Below are 22,962 nucleotides of genomic sequence, written 5' to 3' on the forward strand. Positions count from 1 at the left end.
ATGGCAGCAGCGGCTCAGTATTGGGGTATCAGGTGCATTAATAGGGTCACATACGGCAGCAGCGGCTCAGTATTGGAGTATCAGGTGCAGTAATAGGGACACATACAGCAGCAGCGGCTCAGTATTGGGGTATCAGCTGCATTAATAGGGACACATACGGCAGCAGTGGCTCAGCATTGGGGTATCAGGTGCAGTAATAGGGACACATACGGCAGCAGCGGCTCAGTATTGGGGTATCAGGTGCAGTAATAGGGTCACATACGGCAGCAGCGGCTCAGTAATGGGGTATCAGGGGCAGTAATAGGGTCACATACGGCAGCAGTTGCTCAGTATTGGGGTATCAGGGGCAGTAATAGGGTCACATACGGCAGCAGTTGCTCAGTATTGGGGTATCAGGTGCAGTAATAGGGTCACATACGGCAGCAGCGGCTCAGTAATGGGGTATCAGGGGCAGTAATATGGACACATGGCAGCAGCGGCTCAGTATTGGGGTATCAGGGGCAGTAAGAGGGACACATACGGCAGCAGCGGCTCAGTAATGGGGTATCAGGGGCAGTAATAGGGACACATATGGCAGCAGCGGCTCAGTATTGGGGTATCAGGGGCAGTAATAGGGACACATATGGCAGCAGCGGCTCAGTATTGGGGTATCAGCAGAGTTAGGAGTTTGTGGAGGTTGGGAATAGATGGAGACTGTGCAGGAAATGAGAACAAATGTGTCTTTGTTGTAATCTCTGCAGCTGAGTCCTGGCTGGAGAAGTTGTCGTGTTGGTCTGGGCCAGATGGAAAAGAAGAGGAAAGTGAACGATTCCAGCAGAAAGAACGTAACTTGTAAGTCACTATCTGTACCTGTACTGTAATCATGTGTATGTTCTGCAGGTCTGGTATCTACCACTACGTGGTCACCATATCACGGTAATATCAGTGTTGGTCTTCGTATAGAGATTATTTTCTGTAACAGCCCGTTCATCTGCTGAGGTTCTCCTCCAGTATTAGGATGTGCCACATAGCTTAGGACTGCTCTATATACTATGTTTTCTGTCTTACTGATTTTGTATTATATGCGCCACCATAGTTGTAGTCACAGTTACCTGGTTAGTGGCCCACTCAGAAGTTTCACCCAAACCCCTAGCTACGCCTCTGTGCCAGCCTATGCTGTATAAGTGAATGGCGTAGGGAGTAGTGATGAGCGAATATACTCATTACTTGAGATTTCTCGAGCATGCTCGGGGGTCCTCCGAGTATTTTTTAGTGCTCGGAGATTTAGTTATCGCCTCAGCTGAAGGATTTACATCTGATAGCCAGCATAAGTACATGTGGGGATTCCCTAGCAACCAGGCAACCCCCACATGTACTAAGCCTGGCTAACAGATGTAAATCATTCAGCTGAGGCGATAACTAAATCTCCGAGCACTAAAAATACTCGGAGGACACCCGAGCATGCTCGAGAAAACCTGCGTAACGAGTATATTCGCTCATCACTAGTAGGGAGGCCGCACAGTAAGGAGTGTTTGTTATCTACACAGTCGCATTATGCACAGGCCTATATGAGGCCACTATGGCTGCTTGCTGTAGAGTGACTTGTATACAGCCCTGATGAGAAGGCATCCGTCCACACACAGCTAGTTCACATTTAGATTACTTTCCATACATATATTTTTGTAACAGTGATTACTATGCACCAGTACTCCATATTTCTGCAGCTTTCTTGCTGACAAGTCCCAATCACAGCCACCATGGCATTCTCAGGCTTACAATGTACCAGTGTGGCCCCTCTCCTGGCTTCCTGCCTCACAGTTTCCTTGGCCTCCACTCCACTGTAGTACAGTGAGCTGCGCGCCCTCTGGCGGCCTCCTCTAGTAGTGCATGGCCAGGCAGCGGAAGCACGTGTGTTTGTGAGCGGAGGCTCGGAATGATCTCCCCGGGTTGCCGCTGCATCTTCCGGGGGCACGCCTGGTGTCGCACCGATTGAGCAGCGGCTGTACCCGTATATGATACTATGTCTCAGGGCTCCTATCACCCGCCGGCCAAGAAGTTCAAGCCGGGCTTCCTGCACACCACTCACAATTGGAAAGGAGCCATGCAACCCGGGCCCAGGAAGCAGCCGGTGCCAATAGAGCAGCAGCGGCGTAGTCTGCCCATCTACCAGGCCCGGGCGCAGCTCATAGGGCAGCTCCGACAACTGGACAGCGCCATCGTCATCGGTGAGTGGCTTGTAGCGACAATAGTGGGCAGGGGCTTGTGTAATGTGTGTATACTGCCTGTAATGTGTGTGTATACTGCCTGCCGGTAATGTGTGTGTGCTGCCTGTAATGTGTGTGCTGCTGTGTACTGCCTGTAATGTGCGTGTACTGCCTGTAATGTGTGCGTGTACTGCCTGTAATATGTGTGTATACTGCCTGCCGGTAATGTGTGTGTACTGCCTGTAATGTGTGTGCTGCTGTGTACTGCCTGTAATGTGTGTGTGTGTGTGTGTGTACTGCCTGTAATGTGTGTGTGTGTGTGTGTGTGTGTGTGTGTACTGCCTGTAATGTGTGTGTACTGCCTGTAATGTGTGTGCTGCTGTGTACTGCCTGTAATGTGTGTGTGTGTGTGTGTGTGTGTGTGTGTGTACTGCCTGTAATGTGTGTGTGTGTGTGTGTGTGTGTGTACTGCCTGTAATGTGTGTGTACTGCCTGTAATGTGTGTGCTGCTGTGTACTGCCTGTAATGTGTGTGTGTGTGTGTGTGTGTGTGTGTGTGTGTACTGCCTGTAATGTGTGTGTGTGTGTGTGTGTGTACTGCCTGTAATGTGTGTGTATACTGCCTGCCTGTAATGTGTGTGTACTGCCTGTAATGTGTCTGCTGCTGTGTACTGCCTGTAATGTGTGTGCTGCTGTGTACTGCCTGTAATGTGTGCATGTACTGCCTGTAATGTGTGTGTGTACTGCCTGTAGTGTGTGTGTACTGCCTGTAGTGTGTGTGTACTGCCTGTAGTGTGTGTGTACTGCCTGTACTGTATGTGCGTGTACTGCCTGTAATGTGTGTGTGTGTGTGTGTGTGTGTACTGCCTGTAGTGTGTGTGTGTGTGTGTGTATACTGCCTGTAATGTGTGTGTGTGTGTGTGTACTGCCTGCCTGTAATGTGTGTGTGTGTGTGCTGCCTGTAATGTGTGTGTGTGTGTGTGTGTGTGTGTGTACTGCCTGCAATTTGTGTGTACTGCCTGCCTGTAATGTGTGTGCTGCTGTGTACTGCCTATAATGCGTGTGCTGCTGTGTACTGCCTGTAATGTGTGTGTGTGTGTGTACTGCCTGTAATGTGTGTGTACTGCCTGTAATGTGTGTGTACTGCCTGCCTGTAATGTTTGTTTGTGTGTACTGCCTGTAATGTGTGTGTGCTGCTGTGTACTGTGTGCCTGTAATGTGTGTGCCGCTGTGTACTGCCTGTAATGTGTGTCCTGCCTGCCTGTAATGTGTCAAGTAAATAAGGCAGCACACTGCAGCGCTGAAACATGCAAACATGAAACATGCAAACATGAAACATGAAAACTGAACTGCATTACTGCACTAGAAATATAAAAAATTAGAGCGTTTAGCACATAAAAATGGCCAATTTTTGACCCCTCCACAGAGAGAGAGAATGTTAGTCTAAGAAGAGGTTTTCATAGGTACCCATTCAGATGGAGACGTTTATTCTCAGCGAGGAAAGGAAAGCGTAGGACCTGGTATAAGAGAGATGCCGTAAAGTGGCTACCAGGTACACATAAAATTGGCCATTTTTATGCGCTAAACACTCTCATTTTTCATATTTCTAGTGCAGTAATGCAGTTCAATTTTCGTGTTTCATGTTTGCATGTTTCAGCGCTGCAGTGTGCTGCCTTATTTACTTGACTATATACGAGTTGGTGACTCTAAGGTTCAGCACCTGTTCACACTTAGTCTATGTTTGGATGTGACGGTCAGTTTTTTGAAATGCCTGTAATGTGTGTACTGCCTGTAATGTGTGTGCTGCTATGTACTGCCTGCATTGTGTGTACTGCCTGCATTGTGTGTACTGCCTGCATTGTGTGTGCTGCTGTGCACTGCCTGTAATGTGTACTGCCTGCCTGTAATGTGTACTGCCTGCCTGTAATGTGTGTGCTTCTGTGTACTGCCTGCCTGTAATGTGTGCATACTGCCTGCCTGTAATGTGCACATACTGCTTGCCTGTAATGTGTACTGCCTGTAATGTGTGCGTACTACCTGTAATGTGTGTGCTGCTGTGTACTGTCTGCCTGTAATATGTATACTGCCTTCCTGTAGTGCGGATGCGGTGTGTACTGCTTGTAATATGTGTACTGACTTGTACTATATCTGTGTAATGTGTGTTCCCTGTACTGCCTGTCTTTTAATATATGTACTGACTGTTACTTTGTTGAGATGCTGGGCTAATGTCTTTGCAGTTATAGGATGAGGGGCTGCCTAGCCAAAACTCCCCACTGAAGGTGGCCACATACTCTTTACTCTTTAACCCCTTGCCACCGCACATATACATTTTTTTTTTAAGTTTTGAAAAAAAAGTGGTTTGTCTCTTTTTTTTCTTAGACCTGTAAGCATTTAATATAATCTTGGGGCTCATGTAACATGACTTTTTGTTGTTTTAATTTTTTTATGGAGGTGCAGCGAGCAGAAAACCGCAATTCTGGAATTTCAATTTTTTTTACTGTATGGTTTAATTTTATATTTAGTTCAGGAGTTTACCTGCATAGCAATACAAAATATGCTTCTTTATTTTTTTTCTTTTATGCCACGTTCATATGTTCAGTATTTGGTCAGTCTTTTACCTCCGTATTTGTAGCCAAAACCAGGAGTGGAACAATTAGAGGAAAAGTATAATGGAAACATATGCACAACTTCTGTATTTATCACCCACTCCTGGTTTTGGCTTACAGATACTGAGGTAAAATACTGATCAAATACCGAACGTGCGAATGTGGCCTTACACAGGGAAAAGGTGGAATGATTCATATTAGATTTTTTTTATTAGTTGTAAAGGACATGACCCTGTGATCTGTTGATCACTTATTTTGCATACTGCAGTATACCAAGGCAAATTGACATCAGTGATTGACATATCCTGCCTCTGCCTAGTTTGGTGCAGGCTCAAATCTTGAGTCTGCCTGTCAGGATACTTTCACACTGATTCGTCGGTACAGGCCCGTCGCAATGCGTCGGGCCGACGTACCGACGGACGCTGTGAAATAACTGCAAGACGTGGGCAGTGGATGCAGTTTTACAACGCATCCGCTTCCCATTCTGGAGGAGGAGGGAGGAGGGGGTGGAGTTTCGGCTACGCATGCGCGGTTGAAAATGGCGGACACGATGCACAAAAAAAGTTACATGTAACGTTTTATTGTGCCGACGGTCCGCCAAAATACGACACATCCGTCACACGACGGATGCAATGTGTGGCAATCCGTCACAATGCGTCGCTAATGCAAGTCTATGGAGAAAAAACGCATCCTGCGGGCAACTTTGCAGGATGCGTTTTTTCTCCAAAACGATGCATTGCTACGTACGTCACACGACGAAAGTGTAAAAGTAGCCTCATATAGAGACATGACTTAGGAAGTACTATGACATTCTATGTTGGCAATGCTTTAAAGGGGTTGTCTGTTCTTTTATTATACTCACTCGGGGGCAGTCCGGTCCGATGGGTGTCACTGGTACAGGTCCGGCGCCTCCCATCTTCTTATGATCGCCGCCCTCCTGTTGCTTCATCGCTCCCCGGCATCGCGCTCCTGCGCAGGTGTACTTATCTGCCTTGTTGAGGGCAGAGTAAAGTACTGCAGTGCGCAGGTGCTGGGCCTCTCTGACCTTTCCCGACACCTGCGCACTGCAGTACTTTGCTCTGCCCTCAACAAGGCAGATAAGTACACCTGCGCAGGAGCGCGATGCCGGGGAGCGATGAAGCAAGCAGGAGGGCGACATCGCTGTGAGCCCTCGCGGGCAGGGTCCTCCCTCGTTATGTACCCGTATGCCTTGTTTTTTTGCTCATGTTTAATGTATTGGTCTATATTTGTCCCGTATTTCACATGTAAAGCGCCGTGGAATAAATGGCGCTATAAAAATGTATAATAATAATAATCGCAAGAATATGGGAGGCGCCGGACCTGCGACACCCATCGGACCGGACCGCTCCTTGGGTGGGTATAATAAAACTTATTTTTCTTCTCTTACAGGTCCTGAAAGGCAGTGGCTGTATCTCATATCGGTCAAAAAACTGCTGACAGGTTCCCTTTAAATATACTGTATATAAGCCACATAGGTAAAGTGCATCAGTTTGTTGGTTTGAAATACTGCAAGAAAATATATAGGTGATACACAGGAATGTATCTCCAAAAAGCACAGAAAATCCTACCTATCCACAGAAAAGTGTTACCTCTCTGATCAGTGGGCATGTAAGTACTGGAATCATCTCGAGAATGGGGCTCTGAAAAGCCCCAGAATTTAGCATTGGCCAGGAATGTGCACCTCTGCTCCATTCATTCTCTATGGGACAGCTTAAGAAAGCCAAGTCTTGTACTCCATTCCAAGTGGGCATCTCAGAGCTTGTTCTCTGGACTGGTAGGATCCCATCAGTCCAACCCTTACTGTTAGGCTGGACTCACACATAACGTATAAAAATTTGGTCTGTTTTTCACCGCCGAGATTCGCAGAAATGTTCCCGACCAGTCATCCATATGCAATGCGAGGATGCAATTTTTTTTTCTCTCATTAAAGTATCCGTGTAACATCCGTACAGCGAGATTTTCTCGCCGTCTTGCATAATGGACATATAATGGATCCACAGCCTCAAATATTCGTGGAAATATATATATATATATATATATATATATATATATATATATATATATATATATATATATATATTAGATAGATATATACCGTATATGTATCTCTTTATATTTCATACAGAGCTAGATGGCAGAATAGCCGATAATTCAATTGTCAGGTTCTGTAAAATCATTATAGAACCCGACAAGATATGAGACATAGTTTACATACAGTAAACCATTTCATATCCGTTACATTTTTAGATGTCTCTCACTAATAATGTTAGTAGTGTGTGTGTGTGTGTGTAAAATTTTGGAGCCGTAGGTGTTAAATTAAAGGATTAAGTCACAGAAAATACTGGCGTGGGCTCCCGCGCAATTTTCTCCGCCAGAGAGGAAAACCAGTGACTGAGGGCAGATATTAATAGCCTAGAGAGGGACCATGGTTATTATTCTCTCCCCCCCCCCCACCCCAGAAAAGTCTCTCTCTTCCCATTGCCCTGTAGCAGTGGCATACTGGGTAATAAGGGGTTACTGTCACCTTGCTATTGTAAGGTGACATTAAGCCTGGTTAATAATGGAGAGGTGTCAATAGGACACCTATCCATTATTAATCCAATAGTATGAATGGGTTAAAAAAATACACATATTAAGAATAAAGTCTCTTAATGAAATAATTAAACACACATTTACCATCTTTATTACACTCTCAATCCAAGCGAAGCCCTCGTTCTTCTGTAAAAAATCCAAAATAAAAAAAGCAACAATATCCCATCCCATACGTGGGAAAGTTTCTGAACATTTTCCCACGCTGTCAAGTTTACCTCAGGTCAGGCTGGGCCGATAACCGCTGATGTCACTGAGCACGCGCAGACTCGCAGCCTGACCTGAGGTGAACTTGACAGTGTGGGAAAATGTTCAGAAACTTTCCCACGCTAATGAGTTCATGTACGGTCAGGCAGGGAGGCTGCGCAGGCAGCTTTTCATGCATTCCTCCATGGTTTACAGCCCGACCGGTAGCATTAACACTGCTCCCTGTTGTAAACTGTTTAACCCCTTGAGATGGATTGCAGCGTGGGACTTGATTGTACAGCGGACAGGTATGGGATATTGTTGCTTTTTTTATTTTGAATTTTTTTTAACAGAAGAACGAGGTCTTTGCTTTGATTGAAAGTGTAATAAAGATGGTAAATCTGTGTGTTTGTTTCATTAAAAGATTTTATTCTTAATGTGTGTGTATGTTTTAACCCATTCATACTATTGGATTAATAATGGATAGGTGTCTTATTGAGACAAAGTCCCGGAATAAGCACATCTTACAGATGCGCCTTTTCTGGGGTGGCTGGGGGCAGATGTTTTTAGCCGAGGGAGGGCAATAACCATGGTCCCTCTCTAGCTAATAATATCTGCCCTCAGTCACTGGCTTTCCCTCTCTGGCGGAGAAAATTGCGCCAGAGCCCACGCCAGTTTTTTCCGTGAATTAATCCTTCTGCAATGATTTTACAGAACCCGGCAATTGAATTATTGGCTATTCTGCTACCTAACTCTCTATGAAATATAAATATACATATACAGTACAGACCAAAAGTTTGGACACCTTCTCATTTAAAGATTTTTCTGTATTTTCATGACTATGAAAATTGTACATTCACACTGAAGGCATCAAAACTATGAATTAACACATGTGGAATTATATACTTAGCAAAAAAGTGTGAAACAACTGAACTTATGTCTTATATTCTAGGTTCTTCAACTGCTTTGCACACTCTTGGCATTCTCTTGATTAGCTTCAAGAGGTAGTCACCGGGAATGGTCTTCCAACAATCTTGAAGGAGTTCCCAGAGATGCTTAGCACTTGTTGGCCCTTCTGCCTTCACTCTGCGGTCCAGCTCACCCCAAACCATCTCGATTGGGTTCACGTCTGGTGACTGTGGAGGCCAGGTCATCTGGTGTAGCACCCCATCACTCTCCTTCTTGGTCAAATAGCCCTTACACAGCCTTGAGGTGTGTTTGGGGTCATTGTCCTTGTCTGTTACCACGCAATCAACAGAGCAAGAGAATAGTGAACAATTCCAAAAGCTTTATTTAGGCAAAAACACGAAAGGTCCATATACGATCCACCACACAAAGGGTAAGATAGTCCAGAAGCCGAATGCAGTTCAGTAACCGGATAAATGTCCAAGGAGATGTGAGTCCAATAATCCAGCAGACAGAGGATAAAAAATGGTCCATATGCTTCCCCTTCTCTCTGACGTGCTGTCTTCATCATGCCACACAAGACTGATCTGTGTCTCACCTCCATGATATTTACAAGTCTTCCTCCTCATTCACAGGTCAGGAGGGGGAAGGTCTCAGGGGCTCATTGTTTCAATACGCTAGGTCAACATGTCATTAGTGTACAATACAGTACTGTGGGGGCTGCTATCAGATGGCAGCAACAGCCATTCATCAATTTGCAAATAACTCCTTCTACAAGAGAACACCATGAAAATAAGTAAAATAGAAATAGACACAAAAATCATACCCACATAGCATATCACACCATCACAGTCCTGTTGAAAAATAAATGATGGTCCAACTAAACGCAAACCGGATGGAATAGCATGCCGCTGCAAGATGCGGTGGTAGCCATGCTGGTTCAGTATGCCTTCAATTTTGAATAAATCCCCAACAGTGTCACCAGCAAAGCACCCCCACACCATCACACCTCCTCCTCCATGCTTCATGGTGGGAACCAGGCATGTAGAGTCCATCCGTTCACCTTTTCAGCGTCGCACAAAGACACGGTGGTTGGAACTAAAGATCTCAAATTTGGACTCATCAGACCAAAGCACAGATTTCCACTAGTCTAATGTCCATTCCTTGTGTTCTTTAGCCCAAACAAGTCTCTTCTGCTTGTTGCCTTTCCTTATCAGTGGTTTCCTAGCAGCTATTTTACCATGAAGGCCTGCTGCACAAAGTCTCCTCTTAACAGTTGTTGTAGAGATGTGTCTGCTGCTAGAACTCTGTGTGGCATTGACCTGGTCTCTAATCTGAGCTGCTGTTAACCTGCGATTTCTGAGGCTGGTGACTGATAAACTTATCCTCAGAAGCAGAGGTGACTCTTGGTCTTCCTTTTCTGGGGCGATCCTCATGTGAGCCAGTTTCTTTGTAGCGCTTGATGGTTTTTGCCACTGCACTTGGGAACACTTTCAAAGTTTTCCCAATTTTTCGGACTGACCTTCATTTCCTAAAGTAATGATGGCCACTCGTTTTTCTTTACTTAGCTGCTTTTTTCTTGCCACAATACAAATTCCAACAGTCTATTCAGTAGGACTATCAGCTGTGTATCCACCAGACTTCTGCTCAACACAAATGATGGTCCCAACACCATTTATAAGGCAAGAAATCCCACTTATTAAACCTGACAGGGCACACCTGTGAAATGAAAACCATTTCTGGCGACTACCTTTTGAAGCTCATCAAGAGAATGCCAAGAGTGTGCAAAGCAGTCATCAAAGCAAAAGGTGGCTACTTTGAAGAACCTAGAATATAAGACATAATTTCAGTTGTTTCACACTTTTTTTTAAGTATATAATTCCACATGTGTTAATTCATAGTTTTGATGCCTTCAGTGTGAATGTACAATTTTCATAGTCATGAAAATACAGAAAAATCTTCAAATGAGAAGGTATGTCCAAACTTTTGGTCTGTACTGTGTGTATACACTGCATGCAGAATTATTAGGTAAGTTGTATTTTAGAGGATTATTTTTGTTATTGATCAACAACTATGTTCTCAATCAACCCAAAAGACTAATAAATATCAAAGCTTAATATTTTTGGAAGTTGGAGTGTTTTTTTTTTAGATTTGGCTACCTTAGGAGGATATCTGTTTGTGCAGGTAACTATTACTGTGCAGAATTATTAGGCAACTTAATAAAAACCAAATATAATCCCATCTCACTTGTTTATTTTCACCAGGTAAACCAATATAACTGCACAAAATTTAGAAATAAACATTTCTGACATGCAAAAACAAAACACAAAAAAATTAGTGACCAATATAGCCACCTTTCTTTATGATGACACTAACAGCCTTCCATCCATAGATTCTGTCAGTTGCTTGATCTGTTTAAGATCAACATTGCGTGCAGCAGCCACCACAGCCTCCCAGACACTGTTCCGAGAGGTGTACTGTTTTCCCTCCCTGTAGATCTCAGATTTTATGAAGGACCACAGGTTCTCTATGGCAGAGGTGTCAAACTGCATTCCTCGAGGGCCGCCAACAGGTCATGTTTTCAGGATTTCCTTAGCATTCCACCAGGTGCTGGAATCATTCTGTGCAGGTGATTAAATTATCACCTGTGCAATACAAGGAAATCCTGAAAACATGACCTGTTGGCGGCCCTCGAGGAATGCAGTTTGACACCTCTGCTCTATGGGGTTCAGATCAGGTGAACAAGGGGGCCATGTCATTATTTTTACTTCTTTGAGACCTTTACTGGCCAGCCACGCTGTGGAGTAGTTGGAGGCATGTGATGGAGCTTTATCCTACATGAAAATCATGTTTTTCTTGAATGATACCGACTTCTTCCTGTACCACTGCTTGAAGAAGTTGTCTTCCAGAAACTGGCAGTAGGTCTGGGAGTTGAGCTTCACTCCACCCTCAACCCGAAAAGGTCCCACAAGATCATCTTTGATACCAGCCCATACCAGTACCCCACCTCCACCTTGCTAGCATCTGAGTCAGAGTGGAGCTCTCTGCCCTTTACTGATCCAGCCTCTGGCCCATCAAGAGTCACTCTCATTTCATCAGTCCATAAAACCTTTGTAAAGTCAGTCTTAAGATATTTCTTGGCCCAGTCTTGATGTTTTTTCTTATGTTTCTTGTTCAACGGTGGTCGTTTTTCAGCCTTCCTAACCTTGGCCATGTCCTTGAGTATCGCACACCTTGTGCTTTTTGTTACTCCAGTTGCAGCTCTGAAATATGGCAAAACTGGTGGCAAATGGCATCTTGGCAGCTTCACGGTTGAGTTTCCTCAATTCATGGGCAGTTATATTGCGCCTTTTTTGACCAACACGCTTCTTGTGACCCTGTTGGCTATTTGCCATGAAATGCTTGATTGTTTGGTGATCACGCTCCAAAAGTTTGGCAATTTCAAGTCTGCTGCATCTCTCTGCAAGACATCTCACAATTTTGGACTTTTCAGAGCCCGTCAAATCTCTCTTCTGACCCATTTTGCCAAAGGAAAGAGAGTTGCCTAATAATTAAGCACACCTTATATAGGGTTTTGATGTCATTAGACAACACCCCTCCTCATTACAGAGATGCACATCACCTGATTTACTTAATTGGTAGTTGGCTCTCAAGCCTGAACAGCTTGGAGTAGGACAACATGTATAAAAAAGTATCATGTGATCAAAAAAACAACTTGCCTAATAATTCTACACGCAGTGTGTGTGTGTATATGCACGCACGCACGCACACACACACACACACACACAGTGTGTGTGTCAAAAAAATTATGTGTGTATGTATATATTAGACATTTATTTTATCCTATTTTTACCTGTCAGTGTGATTTTACATTACACCGTGCTGAATTGCCGGCTTTTCTAAAGGACATTGGTGCGTATTTCTCGCAAGTCACACTGATGGTCCGTGTGGTGTGCGAATTTTTTCCGCACCCATGGACTTTCATTGGTGAATCTCGGCCGTAATATGGTGCAGATTGCAGCATGCTGTGATTTCTCTCGCACGTATAATACTGCCGAGAAAACAACGGATGATGGGAGCTGCACCATAGATTAACATTGATCCGAGTGCTATGCTTTTTTTTTTTTCTTTAATCGCATAGCACTCATCCGTATTACGCTCTAGTGCGACTCCGGCCTTAAGAAAGTTATCCCCTTTTCTGCAAATTGCTAATAATTCAATGTTGATGAAAAATCATTAAGCTCTTCATGTGATGATTGTATATCGTGCCAAACGTGCCCAAATTCCATGAGAGAAATGCTAGCAGACCTTTTAAAGTGAGTGTAGACATTCTTGTGCCAGCTTGGTCACATTGGTTGCTGTGTTTGGGCCATACTTTGATTTATTACAGCTGGACACATATATATATATATATATATATATATATATATATATATATATATATATATATATATATATATATATATATATATATATATATATATATATATATATATAATGTTTTAATGACCATGTCCATATGCATATTACTTCTGCTATGTACCTCCATAATGTCTAGGAATTTTTTTTTATATTTACAGGTGAAACTGGTTCTGGCAAGACAACTCAAATACCACAGTACCTGTATGAAGCGAGCATAGGGCGCCAGGGCATCATTGGCGTGACCCAGCCTCGCAGGGTCGCAGCTATATCTCTGGCAACAAGAGTGTCGGAAGAGCGAAAGACTGAGCTCAGTAAACTGGTAGGTAACCTCAATTCCACTAAGTATGACAGGATATTATCAGAAGCGGAAGTCTTCCTTTCTCATCTTGCATTGCATTCTTGGTTGCTAGTCTTATTAAGCTTGAGTGTCTGTAATGACAGGTGGGGTACACTGTACGTTTCGAAGATGTGACATCAGAAGAGACAAAAATAAAGTTCCTCACTGATGGCATGCTGCTCCGTGAGGCGATCGGAGATCCACTTCTGCGCAGGTACAGCGTGGTCATCCTGGATGAGGCTCATGAAAGGACAGTTCACACTGATGTCCTGTTTGGAGTTGTCAAAACCGCACAAAAAAAGAGAAAAGAGCTTGGAAAGTTACCATTGAAGGTAATCCTACAGACTTGTTGCTCTCTAAACTGTATAATATTGTAAGATATTTCATTATATATTTTTTATTACTTACCAGTAGAGATAGACCAACTCGAAACAGTAAAGAATGGGGTCCATACCGAACACCTACTGTACCCCGTACACGGACTTCACCAGGAAGTCTGTGTTACTGTTTGTGTTCGGCACCCTGAACATCTGGTGTTTCTCGCGCTGTCATGCGTTGACAGGGCGGCAAACAATGACTCTGATCAGCGGGAAAATCATTACTCATGGATCAGACAGCCATGGTTCACACACTGTCAAATGACAGCATGAGCCCACAGCTGTGATCAGAGTTAAAAAGTTTACCTCCGTTCATTGGCATTGGCTGATTGGACTACTGCTGCTAATAACAGCAAGAGCAGGTGCGGCTGACGGCAGTATTCATCAACCTGCACTCTAAATAAATAAATAAATAAATAAATAAATAATACATTAAAAAAAAACATTGTGGTTTCCCCTCTATTCTTGATAGCCAGCCAGAAAACCTGACAGTTACGGAGTGCAACCCTCAGCGTTAACAAGGTTGGTTATCAAGAATAGAAGGGTACCCACACCATTTTTTTTGTAATTATTTAAATAAATAATTTACAAAAAACGGTGGTGCGCCCCCCCCTCCCAATTTTTGACAACCAGCCAAGCTAAAGTAGACGGCCAGGGACTTGTATTGTCAGGCTGGTAAGGGGCCATGGATATTGGGCCCCCACATCCTAAAAATAGCAGCCCGCAGCCGCCCAGAAAAGGTGCATCTACAAGTTTGGCGCTTTGCCCGGTTTTTCCACTTGCCCTGTGGCGCTGGCAAGTGGGGTTGATGTCACCTTTGTATTGTAAAGTAAGTCCCTTAGGACTTTATTCTTGCTGTGTGTTTATCTACAATATAACTATAGGATTAGTAATGGAGAGGCGTCTTATAGACACTTCTCCATTACTAAGCTGTGGGCTTGATGTCCCCTTACAATACAAAGGTGACATCAACCCCACAAATATGAACCCCCCATGAGCCCCCAGCTGTCTGCATTAGCTTGGCTGATCGTCAAAAATGGGAGGGGGGCCCATGCCGCTTTTTTGAAATGATTGTTTATTTAACTTATTTAAAAACCCGGCGTGGGGACCCCTCTATTCTTGATAACTAGCCTTGCTAAAGCTGACAGCTGAGGGTTGCAGCCCTCAGCTGTTCATTTTGCCTGGCTGGTTATCAAAAATACAGGAGAACCCACGCTTTCTTTTTTTTTTTACGGTGTGGTAACTGCGGCTGTCTGACCGGCGGTAAAAGCATTACAGTCAGTGTTTGCCGCTCTGTCATGCACATGACAGTGTGACAAACTGGATGTTCGGGCCCCCATTCAAGTGAATTGGGTTCGGGTACTGTTTTGGTACCTGATACCAAACTTTTTTTTTTTTTTTTTTAACTGTTCATCCAAACCTGCTGGACCCAAACACCCAGGGGTCCACCAATCTCTACTTACCAGTATAAAATATGCTTCAGATACTAGGGTCCTATTGGATAAAAAAAATTACAAAAGACTGACTGCTACTTCCAAAGAGAAAACTGCAAACTAAAAGTAGCCATCTCTATACTTATTTGTTAAAATGTAAGCCAGCCATAGATGAAGTAGCTTTGGCTCTTCCATAAACAGTATGGCCACATGGACATAAGTGAAGATTATACTTTCTGCAGATAAACCAGTGTAACCAGAAGATATATTGAACTTTATTCCAGTATAAAATAAAAGTCCTGGATATTAATCAAATGGTGATGTTTTAGTAATTAATATGACAGCTTTATTTGGTGCTTAATGCAGTCCAGAAATCAGAGATAGTTGGATTCTTGGTAGCCTTAGGTACTGCTCAGAGGTGTTGAGGCCAATGAAAAACATTTCGTTATTCAGAGGGACTGTTAAAAATTCCAATTTCAGCATGCTGTGATTAACGTATCCAAACACTGATTTGCTTATCTTCTGACAGGTCATCATCATGTCAGCTACAATGGATGTGGATCTCTTCTCTCACTATTTCAATGGAGCCCCAGTTCTTTATTTGGAAGGCCGACAGCATCCCATCCAGGTTTTCTATACCAAGCAATCTCAAAGTGATTATCTTCAAGCTGCGCTGGTTACAGTTTTTCAAATCCATCAGGTAACATTAAAAAATTCTCCAATTGGGAAAATGATCATCATGTCAGAATGGGAGGAATTACTAGTGTATAGGAATTGGGCCGTATGTTAGTATGGTGTCTAGAATGGCGAGCGATGCAGTACAATGCCAATAATGCTGAATTCTCAGGGTTACCAAACATACTAATGAATATGCTGTATTCTTAGCAATTCTTAGTTTTTATGCTTTCGCCATAATTTTCTTTATTCTTGCACTGAAATAGCTGCATGTGGGTTTGTATTTTGCAGAATGAGTTGCAGTTTTGTCACTATTTAATTTATAATATAAAGTACTGAAAAAAAAAATAAATCTTTTTTGTGTTGTGGCACTCACTGTGCAGTAAAAATGGCATGTTAATATGCTGTGGGTCAGTATATTTCTGGCAATACCAAATTGATGCAATGCTTTTTGTGGGGTGAGCTGCAATTTTCATTGGTATGGTTTTGGTGCACATACAACTTGATTGGTAAGAGTTGGCTAAAAACAGGCAATTTGAACATTTTTTTTATTTTATTTGTAATAGTATTACATTAGGTCCTTAGTGTCACGTAACTCAGCCATTCGTAAAAAAACAGCATTGAAGTTAAACTCTGAGACCTAGTACAGGTTAAATTATAATGCATACCTTTTTTTCCCTTAGGAAGCACCAGCATCTCATGACATACTAGTGTTTCTGACCGGTCAGGAAGAGATTGAAGCAATGACGAAAACATGCAGAGACATAGCGAAGCACCTCCCAGATGGCTGTCCTCAGATGACTGTAATGCCACTTTATGCCTCTCTGCCACATTCCCTACAGCTCCGTGTATTCCAAAATGCCCCAAAGGTAAGTGTGTGACAGAGGAGACTTTCTTGCACCAGTGTCCTCAGTGCTCGGACTGATGCAATACTTGCTTACATTCAGCACGTGCATGTACAAAGAGTTCACGGTAACTGCACAAGTATTCCTCCTCCTCCTCCACTCTTAAAATGTGTTTAGGTGACCAAATCGTTACAGAAGATCAGATACAAAGTGCGAGCGTATACAGAGTAACTAACTTTATCATCACTGTTCCGAAGAATACCCGAAATAGCGTCATTTGTGTGTTTTTCAGGATCATCGTAAGGTTATTCTTTCCACCAATATTGCTGAGACTTCCATTACCATAACAGGAATCAAATATGTAGTAGATACCGGCATGGTGAAAGCAAAGAAGTATAACCCTGGTAGGTGTTCGTAGCGTGCCAATGTGTGATCTAGCCTTTTACGTGTTTCTGTGATCCTGACAGCAAATATCTGCAATTGATTTTAATAAAAAGATTATGTGCATTCACATGATTTGGGGATCTAAGGCCTAGGCTCTTTAATGTGTATGCCAGGTAAATATATTTCTTTCTCGCTTCATTGGGGGACACAGGTAACCATGGGTGTATGCTGCTGTCGCTAGGAGGCTGACACTATGCAAATAAAGAAGAAGTAGCTCCTCCCCGGCAGTATACACCCTCCGACAGGCACCAGGCAACTCAGTTTTTGCTTAGTGTCTGTAGGAGGTGGCAAGCTATTTCCCTTATCTTACGGGCTGCAAGTTTTATACCCTTTTCAAGGGTCTCCTGCAGGGGGCGTTCTAAAGATGGGGGCTGCAATTTCGGGGAATGGGATACACAATTGCCGCGGGTCTCGCTGGCATTTCCCTCCCTTGTACTCAAATCTGCGGGCGTGCGCGCCCGCCATTTTTTTTCCTCCTTCTCCCGGCTTTTCTTTCATTCATTCGGCGCTCACGCTCCCTCTTGTGGCGGCCGGCATTATTGCGGCCGAGAGTCCAGTTTCAGCGTTTGTGCACGCCCACAGCGTCGGGCTGTCTCTGCGCTCTCTCTGCCGCTTCCTGCCAGCGTCAGCTCACCGCGTGGGACACAGAATCCTCGGGGGAACACAGGCTCCTGCGGCTTCCGCTGTCGCTGTCCCTCAGCAGGCTCACCGCTACTACCCCCGGCAGGATTTCTCCTCTCCTGGACAAGGTAATATCCACCTATGTCCGACCCCGCTCCGGCCTTTGCCTCTACGGCCATCCATTACGCCTGCGCTCTCTGCAAGAAAAAGTGGGCCTCAGGTCAGCCTTCCCTTTTCTGCCCATCCTGCGTTCCTCCCACCATGTCAGCTCCCCTAGAAGCTCCTAGGTCCCGGGATGAGTGCACCCCCCCTCTCCTGGAGTGGGCTGTTGCAATGTCTCAATCAGTGTCTGACCTGACTAAGGTGTCTCAGTCCCTGGTCCAGGCACTTGAACGTATCCCGCTTCTCTCTACTGCCACCAGTGCCACGAACGCCTCACACGGCGATTCGCTTGCACCTGTCCTAGACCCTCACAGAGGCAGACCGGACAAAAGAGACAGAAAAAGGACCTTATCTAGATCCTCCTCCAGTTCCCCGGGCCACATCGGGATTCCCCTTCATCGCAGGCGGACCTCGGGTCTGACGTAACCTCTCAGTCGGAATCTGACTCGGATGCAGATCAGACTTCCGGAACACAGGACATGGTCGATAGCTGAAATAAGGCTATCATTCAGACGCTTGATCTTAAGGAGGATGAGGCAAGCTCTCAGGACGTCTCCGTTGCGTTTAAACGGATTAAACGTCCCTCTAGGGTTTTTCCTAATCACAAGGAGTTTGACAACACTACCTCTACACACTGGGAAAACCCTGGTAAGCGTTTCCCGGGCAGGAAACGGCTAGACGTGTTATACCCTTATCACTCCGACCTGGTCTCCAAATGGTCCGAGTCTCCTAAAGTCGACCCGCCCGTGTCCAGGCTATCTTCACAGACTGTTCTGTCTATCCCGGACGCGGCTTCCCGTAAGGACCCTACGGACAGACAGATCGAGACGCTAGCAAAATCGGCATTTGAGGCCTCCGGAGCCTCCCTTTGCCCTAGTTTCGCCTCGTCATGGGTAGCCAAGCCTGTTTCAGCCTGGGCCAAGACCCTGCGCAGGGGCATTTTGGCCTCTGCTCCTGCTGAGGAACTGTCTGATTTGGCGGATCAGATTTCTCTGGCAGGAAAATACCTCATGAATGCCTCCCTTGATGCGGCGACCTGTTCCACCAGGGCTAACGGCAACATTGTGGCCATTCGCCACATTCTCTGGCTAAAGGCGTGGAACGCTGACCCCTCCTGTAAGAAATCTCTCACTGGTCTGCTCTTCCAGGGTTCCAGACTCTTCGGCACACAGCTGGATCAAATGATCTCGGACGCTACGGGTGGTAAGAGTACCTCCTTAACCCAGTCCAAGCCGAAACGTCCCTTCAACAGAAGGGGCCCCCAGTCCTTTCGGGCCTTTACCTCCTCAGGAAACCCCAACCAGGACCGTTCCTCCTCACAAGGGGACCGAAGAAAGCCTTCTTTCAGGCCCCCGCCGCGCTGGAGAGCTAAGAGTCACCCCGCAAAACCATCTTGATCTCGGAGCCACAGGTTTGCTAATAAATGACGGGTCGCCCCCCACCTGGAAATCCTTCCAGGGTGGGAGGCCGCCTGCTTCTGTTCTCAGAAGTTTGGCTTTCAGTAGTCGACGACGCCTGGGTCAGGGAGATCGTCACGTCAGGCTACAAAATAGAATTTTCTTCGCCCCCTGGAAGTCGATTCCTCCTCTCTCGTCCTCCCAAACAGCCCTCTCATCTCTCAGGGCTTCTCCAGGTCGTCGATTCGCTCCTCGCCTCGGGAGTCGTAGTGCTGGTGCCTTTTCGCAAGCGGTTTTCGGGTTTTTACTCAAACCTGTTCGTGGTTCCAAAAAAGGACGGCTCTCTCCGTCCGACTTTGGATCTCAAGCGATTGATCCGCCATCTACGGATTCGGCACTTCAGAATGGAATCTCTGCGCTCGGTGATCGCGTCCATGGAACTGGGAGAGTTTCTGTGCTCCGTGGACATTCGGGATGCGTAACTTCACGTTCCAATTTGCGTACAGCATCAGAGGTTCCTCCGGTTCGCGATCCAAGAGCATCATTACCAGTTCACGGCCCTCCCTTTCGGGCTGGCGTCGGCTCCCAGGGTCTTTACGAAGGTCATGGCAGCTGTCATGGCCATTCTGCGCTCAAAAGGGATTTTGGTAATCCCATACCTCGACGACCTCTTGATCAAGGGCTCATCCCGTCGGGATTGCAGCCAGAGCCTCCAGCTTACTCTGGACACCCTGGTTCGCCTCGGCTGGATAATCAACTACCAGAAGTCTTCCTTGATTCCAGTCCAGCGTCTGGAGTTCCTAGGTATGGAATTGGACACCTTTCGGGCTCAGGTCTTCCTCCCCATGGAGAAGTTTCTTTCTCTTCGTCGGGGTATCAGAGCCTTAAAGGGTCCGAACCCTCTGTCCCTCCCTCTCGCCATGAGGGTTCTGGGGAAGATGGTCGCTTCTATGGAAGCGGTTCCCTATGCTCAGTTCCACTCTCGTCCCCTCCAGCTGGCCCTTCTGTCTGCCTGGGACAGGAACCCCCTTTCCCTGGACCGTCCGTTTCGCCTCTCTTCCAAGGTGAAGCAGTCTCTATCTTGGTGGACGCTGTCCTCCATTCTGCGCGGGAGGTCATTTCTCCCTCCCCGCTGGCAGGTGATCACCACCGACGCCAGTCTCCAGGGTTGGGGAGTGGTCTTTCTCCATCTCACAGCCCAGGGCCGCTGGACTGCTCAGGAGGCGTGCCTCCCTATCAACCTCTTGGAAATCAGAGCCGTCTTCCTAGCCCTCATCCGCTGGGAGTCTCTCCTCTCGGGAAAGCCGGTCTGCATTCAGTCGGACAACGCCACAGCCGTGGCATACATAAACCACCAGGGAGGGACTCACAGCAGTCAAGTCATGACGGAAGTGGCAAGAATTCTCCGTTGGGCGGAGGGTCACGTTTCCTCTCTGTCAGCCGTCCACATCCCAGGGGTGGACAATTGGGAAGCTGACTTTCTAAGTCGCCAGGATATCGTGGCGGGCGAGTGGTCTCCTGCAATCTTCAGCCAGATTTGCCAGCGGTGGGGCGTTCCAGACGTCGACTTGATGGCCTCCCGGGCAAACAACAAGGTTCCCCAGTACGTCTCCAGATCTCGGGATCCGATGGCCGTTCGAGTCGACGCCCTCGTGATCTCGTGGGCCCAGTTCCAGATGCCCTATCTGTTCCCACCTCTCCCTTTGATCCCAAGGGTCGTAAAGAAGATCAAGTCAGAAGGGGTCCCCGTACTCTTGGTAGCTCCAGATTGGCCTCGCAGGGCCTGGTATGCGGAACTGGTGAACATGCTATCGGACGTTCCGTGGATGCTTCCGGATTTTCCAGACCTTCTTTCGCAGGGGCCCCTCTTCCACCCGAATTCTCGGTCTCTAAATTTAACAGTATGGCCGGTGAGGCCGCGGTCCTGAAGAATGCGGGTTTTTCGCATAGCGTCATCCAGACTATGATAAGAGCGAGAAAACCGGCTTCCTCGCGTATTTACCACAGATGTTGGAAGGCCTTTTTCCGGTGGTGTCAGGATAACAATCTGTTTCCTATGACCTTTTCCCTTCCTTGTCTTCTCAGCTTCCTTCAAACGGGTCTAGATTCGGGTCTTTCTCTTAGCACCTTGAAGGGTCAGATCTCCGCTCTATCCGTTCTTTTTCAAAGAGACCTGGCCTCCCTGCCTCAGGTGAGGACCTTCATCTAGGGGGTCGCTCATATAGCTCCCCCTTACCGTTCTCCTGTCGAGCCTTGGGATCTCAACCTCGTCTTAGACGCCCTCCAGCGTGCACCCTTTGAACCGCTTCAGGACGTTTCCTTCTCACTTCCATCCTGGAAAGTAGCATTTTTGGTCGCCATCACCTCCATTAGAAGGGTGTCAGAGCTGGCGGCATTATCCTGTCGTTCTCCCTTTCTAGTCCTGCATCAAGACAAAGTGGTTCTTCGTCCGGTTCCTTCCTTCTTACCGAAGGTAGTCTCGTCCTTTCACATCAATGAGGACATTGTCCTCCCTTCCTTTTGCCCTTCTCCGGTTCATCCCTTGGAGAAATCTCTTCACAAGTTGGATGTGGTCAGGGCTATTCGGATTTACTTTGCCAGAACTGCCTGTTTTCCTCAGGCCGATCCTCTGTTCGTCGTCTCGGATGGGCGTCGAAGGGGACTTCCCGCCTCCAAGTCCACAATTGCTCGTTGGATCCGTTCGGCGGTTCTGGAGGCATACCGTGTCTAAGACAAACAGCTCCCTTCGGGGGTGAAAGCTCCCTCTACCCGGGCTGTGGGAGCTTCCTGGGCAGTTCGTCACCAAGATTCGGCCTCGCAGGTTTGCAAGGCCGCAACGTGGTCATCCATTCACACCTTTGTCAAATTCTACAAGGTGCATACTCAGGCTTCTGCGGACGCGAACCTGGGTAGGAGGATACTGCAGGCGGCGGTTTCTCACCGGCCGACCTAACTCCTTTTTTTTCTGCAGAATACCCGCCCTAGGGACTGCTTTTGGACGTCCCATGGTTACCTGTGTCACCCAATGAAGCGAGAAAGAAAGAGGGATTTTTGGTTCTTACCGTAAAATCTCTTTCTTGGAGCCTTCATTGGGGGACACAGTACTCTCCCTTGAAGTTGTACCGTGTTGGCTAATGTGCCGTTGTTGTGGGTTGGTACATAGGTTGAGTTTTGTATTACCTGTTCCTACTACTGCTTTTGCACCAACTGAGTTGCCTGGTGCCTGTCGGAGGGTGTATACTGCCGGGGAGGAGCTACTTCTTTATTTGCATAGTGTCAGCCTCCTAGTGACAGCAGCATACACCCATGGATACCTGTGTCCCCCAATGAAGGCTCCAAGAAAGAGATTTTACGGTAAGAACCAAAAATCCCTCTGTCTTAATTATATAGGCATCCCTGTGTTAAAAGTAACCCCTGCCATTCCAGAACTTCTGCCAAAGTCTTTGTTAGCATGGCAGTAACAGTGTCTTCACGACTACAGCATGTGACTGTTACAGTGTAGATGGCACGAGATCCTTGAGCGATTGGCTGAAGGGGTCACGGGCTGTAGTTATAATGTCACTGCTGCTTCCATGTCAACAAGTACCAGGCTATGCAATAAAAATGTAACTTTCGGCTTATGTAGGCCTTGTTTAGAGGAGCACTCTCATTTTGCACAAACTGTACTTTTAATAGGTGCAGTGTATGATCGTAGCCATATATTATCTATATATGTACTCAAAGCAATCTATGATCTCCATCTCTTACTGTGCATTTTTA

At 46.0% G+C, this 22,962-nt stretch overlaps 1 protein-coding gene across 2 annotated transcripts in view; it reads left to right on the forward strand.

Moving 5' to 3' along the window:
* The first annotated feature begins 1,824 nt into the window (after positions 1 to 1,824).
* Positions 1,825 to 22,962, forward strand: part of DHX33 (DEAH-box helicase 33) — a 36,042-nt gene continuing 14,904 nt past the window's right edge. For both annotated transcript variants that reach the window (XR_013223907.1, XM_077296500.1), the window contains exons 1-6: positions 1,825 to 2,204; positions 13,071 to 13,231; positions 13,354 to 13,581; positions 15,589 to 15,759; positions 16,418 to 16,603; positions 16,872 to 16,983. Coding sequence is in view for 1 of the 2 variants with exons in the window: in XM_077296500.1 (XP_077152615.1) it covers positions 2,000 to 2,204; positions 13,071 to 13,231; positions 13,354 to 13,581; positions 15,589 to 15,759; positions 16,418 to 16,603; positions 16,872 to 16,983 (1,063 nt within the window). In the remaining variant the exon portion in view is untranslated. The remainder of the gene's footprint in view (positions 2,205 to 13,070; positions 13,232 to 13,353; positions 13,582 to 15,588; positions 15,760 to 16,417; positions 16,604 to 16,871; positions 16,984 to 22,962) is intronic.

This window comes from Ranitomeya variabilis, chromosome 3 (assembly GCF_051348905.1).
Source record: "Ranitomeya variabilis isolate aRanVar5 chromosome 3, aRanVar5.hap1, whole genome shotgun sequence".
Classification (NCBI taxonomy): Eukaryota; Metazoa; Chordata; class Amphibia; order Anura; family Dendrobatidae; genus Ranitomeya; species Ranitomeya variabilis.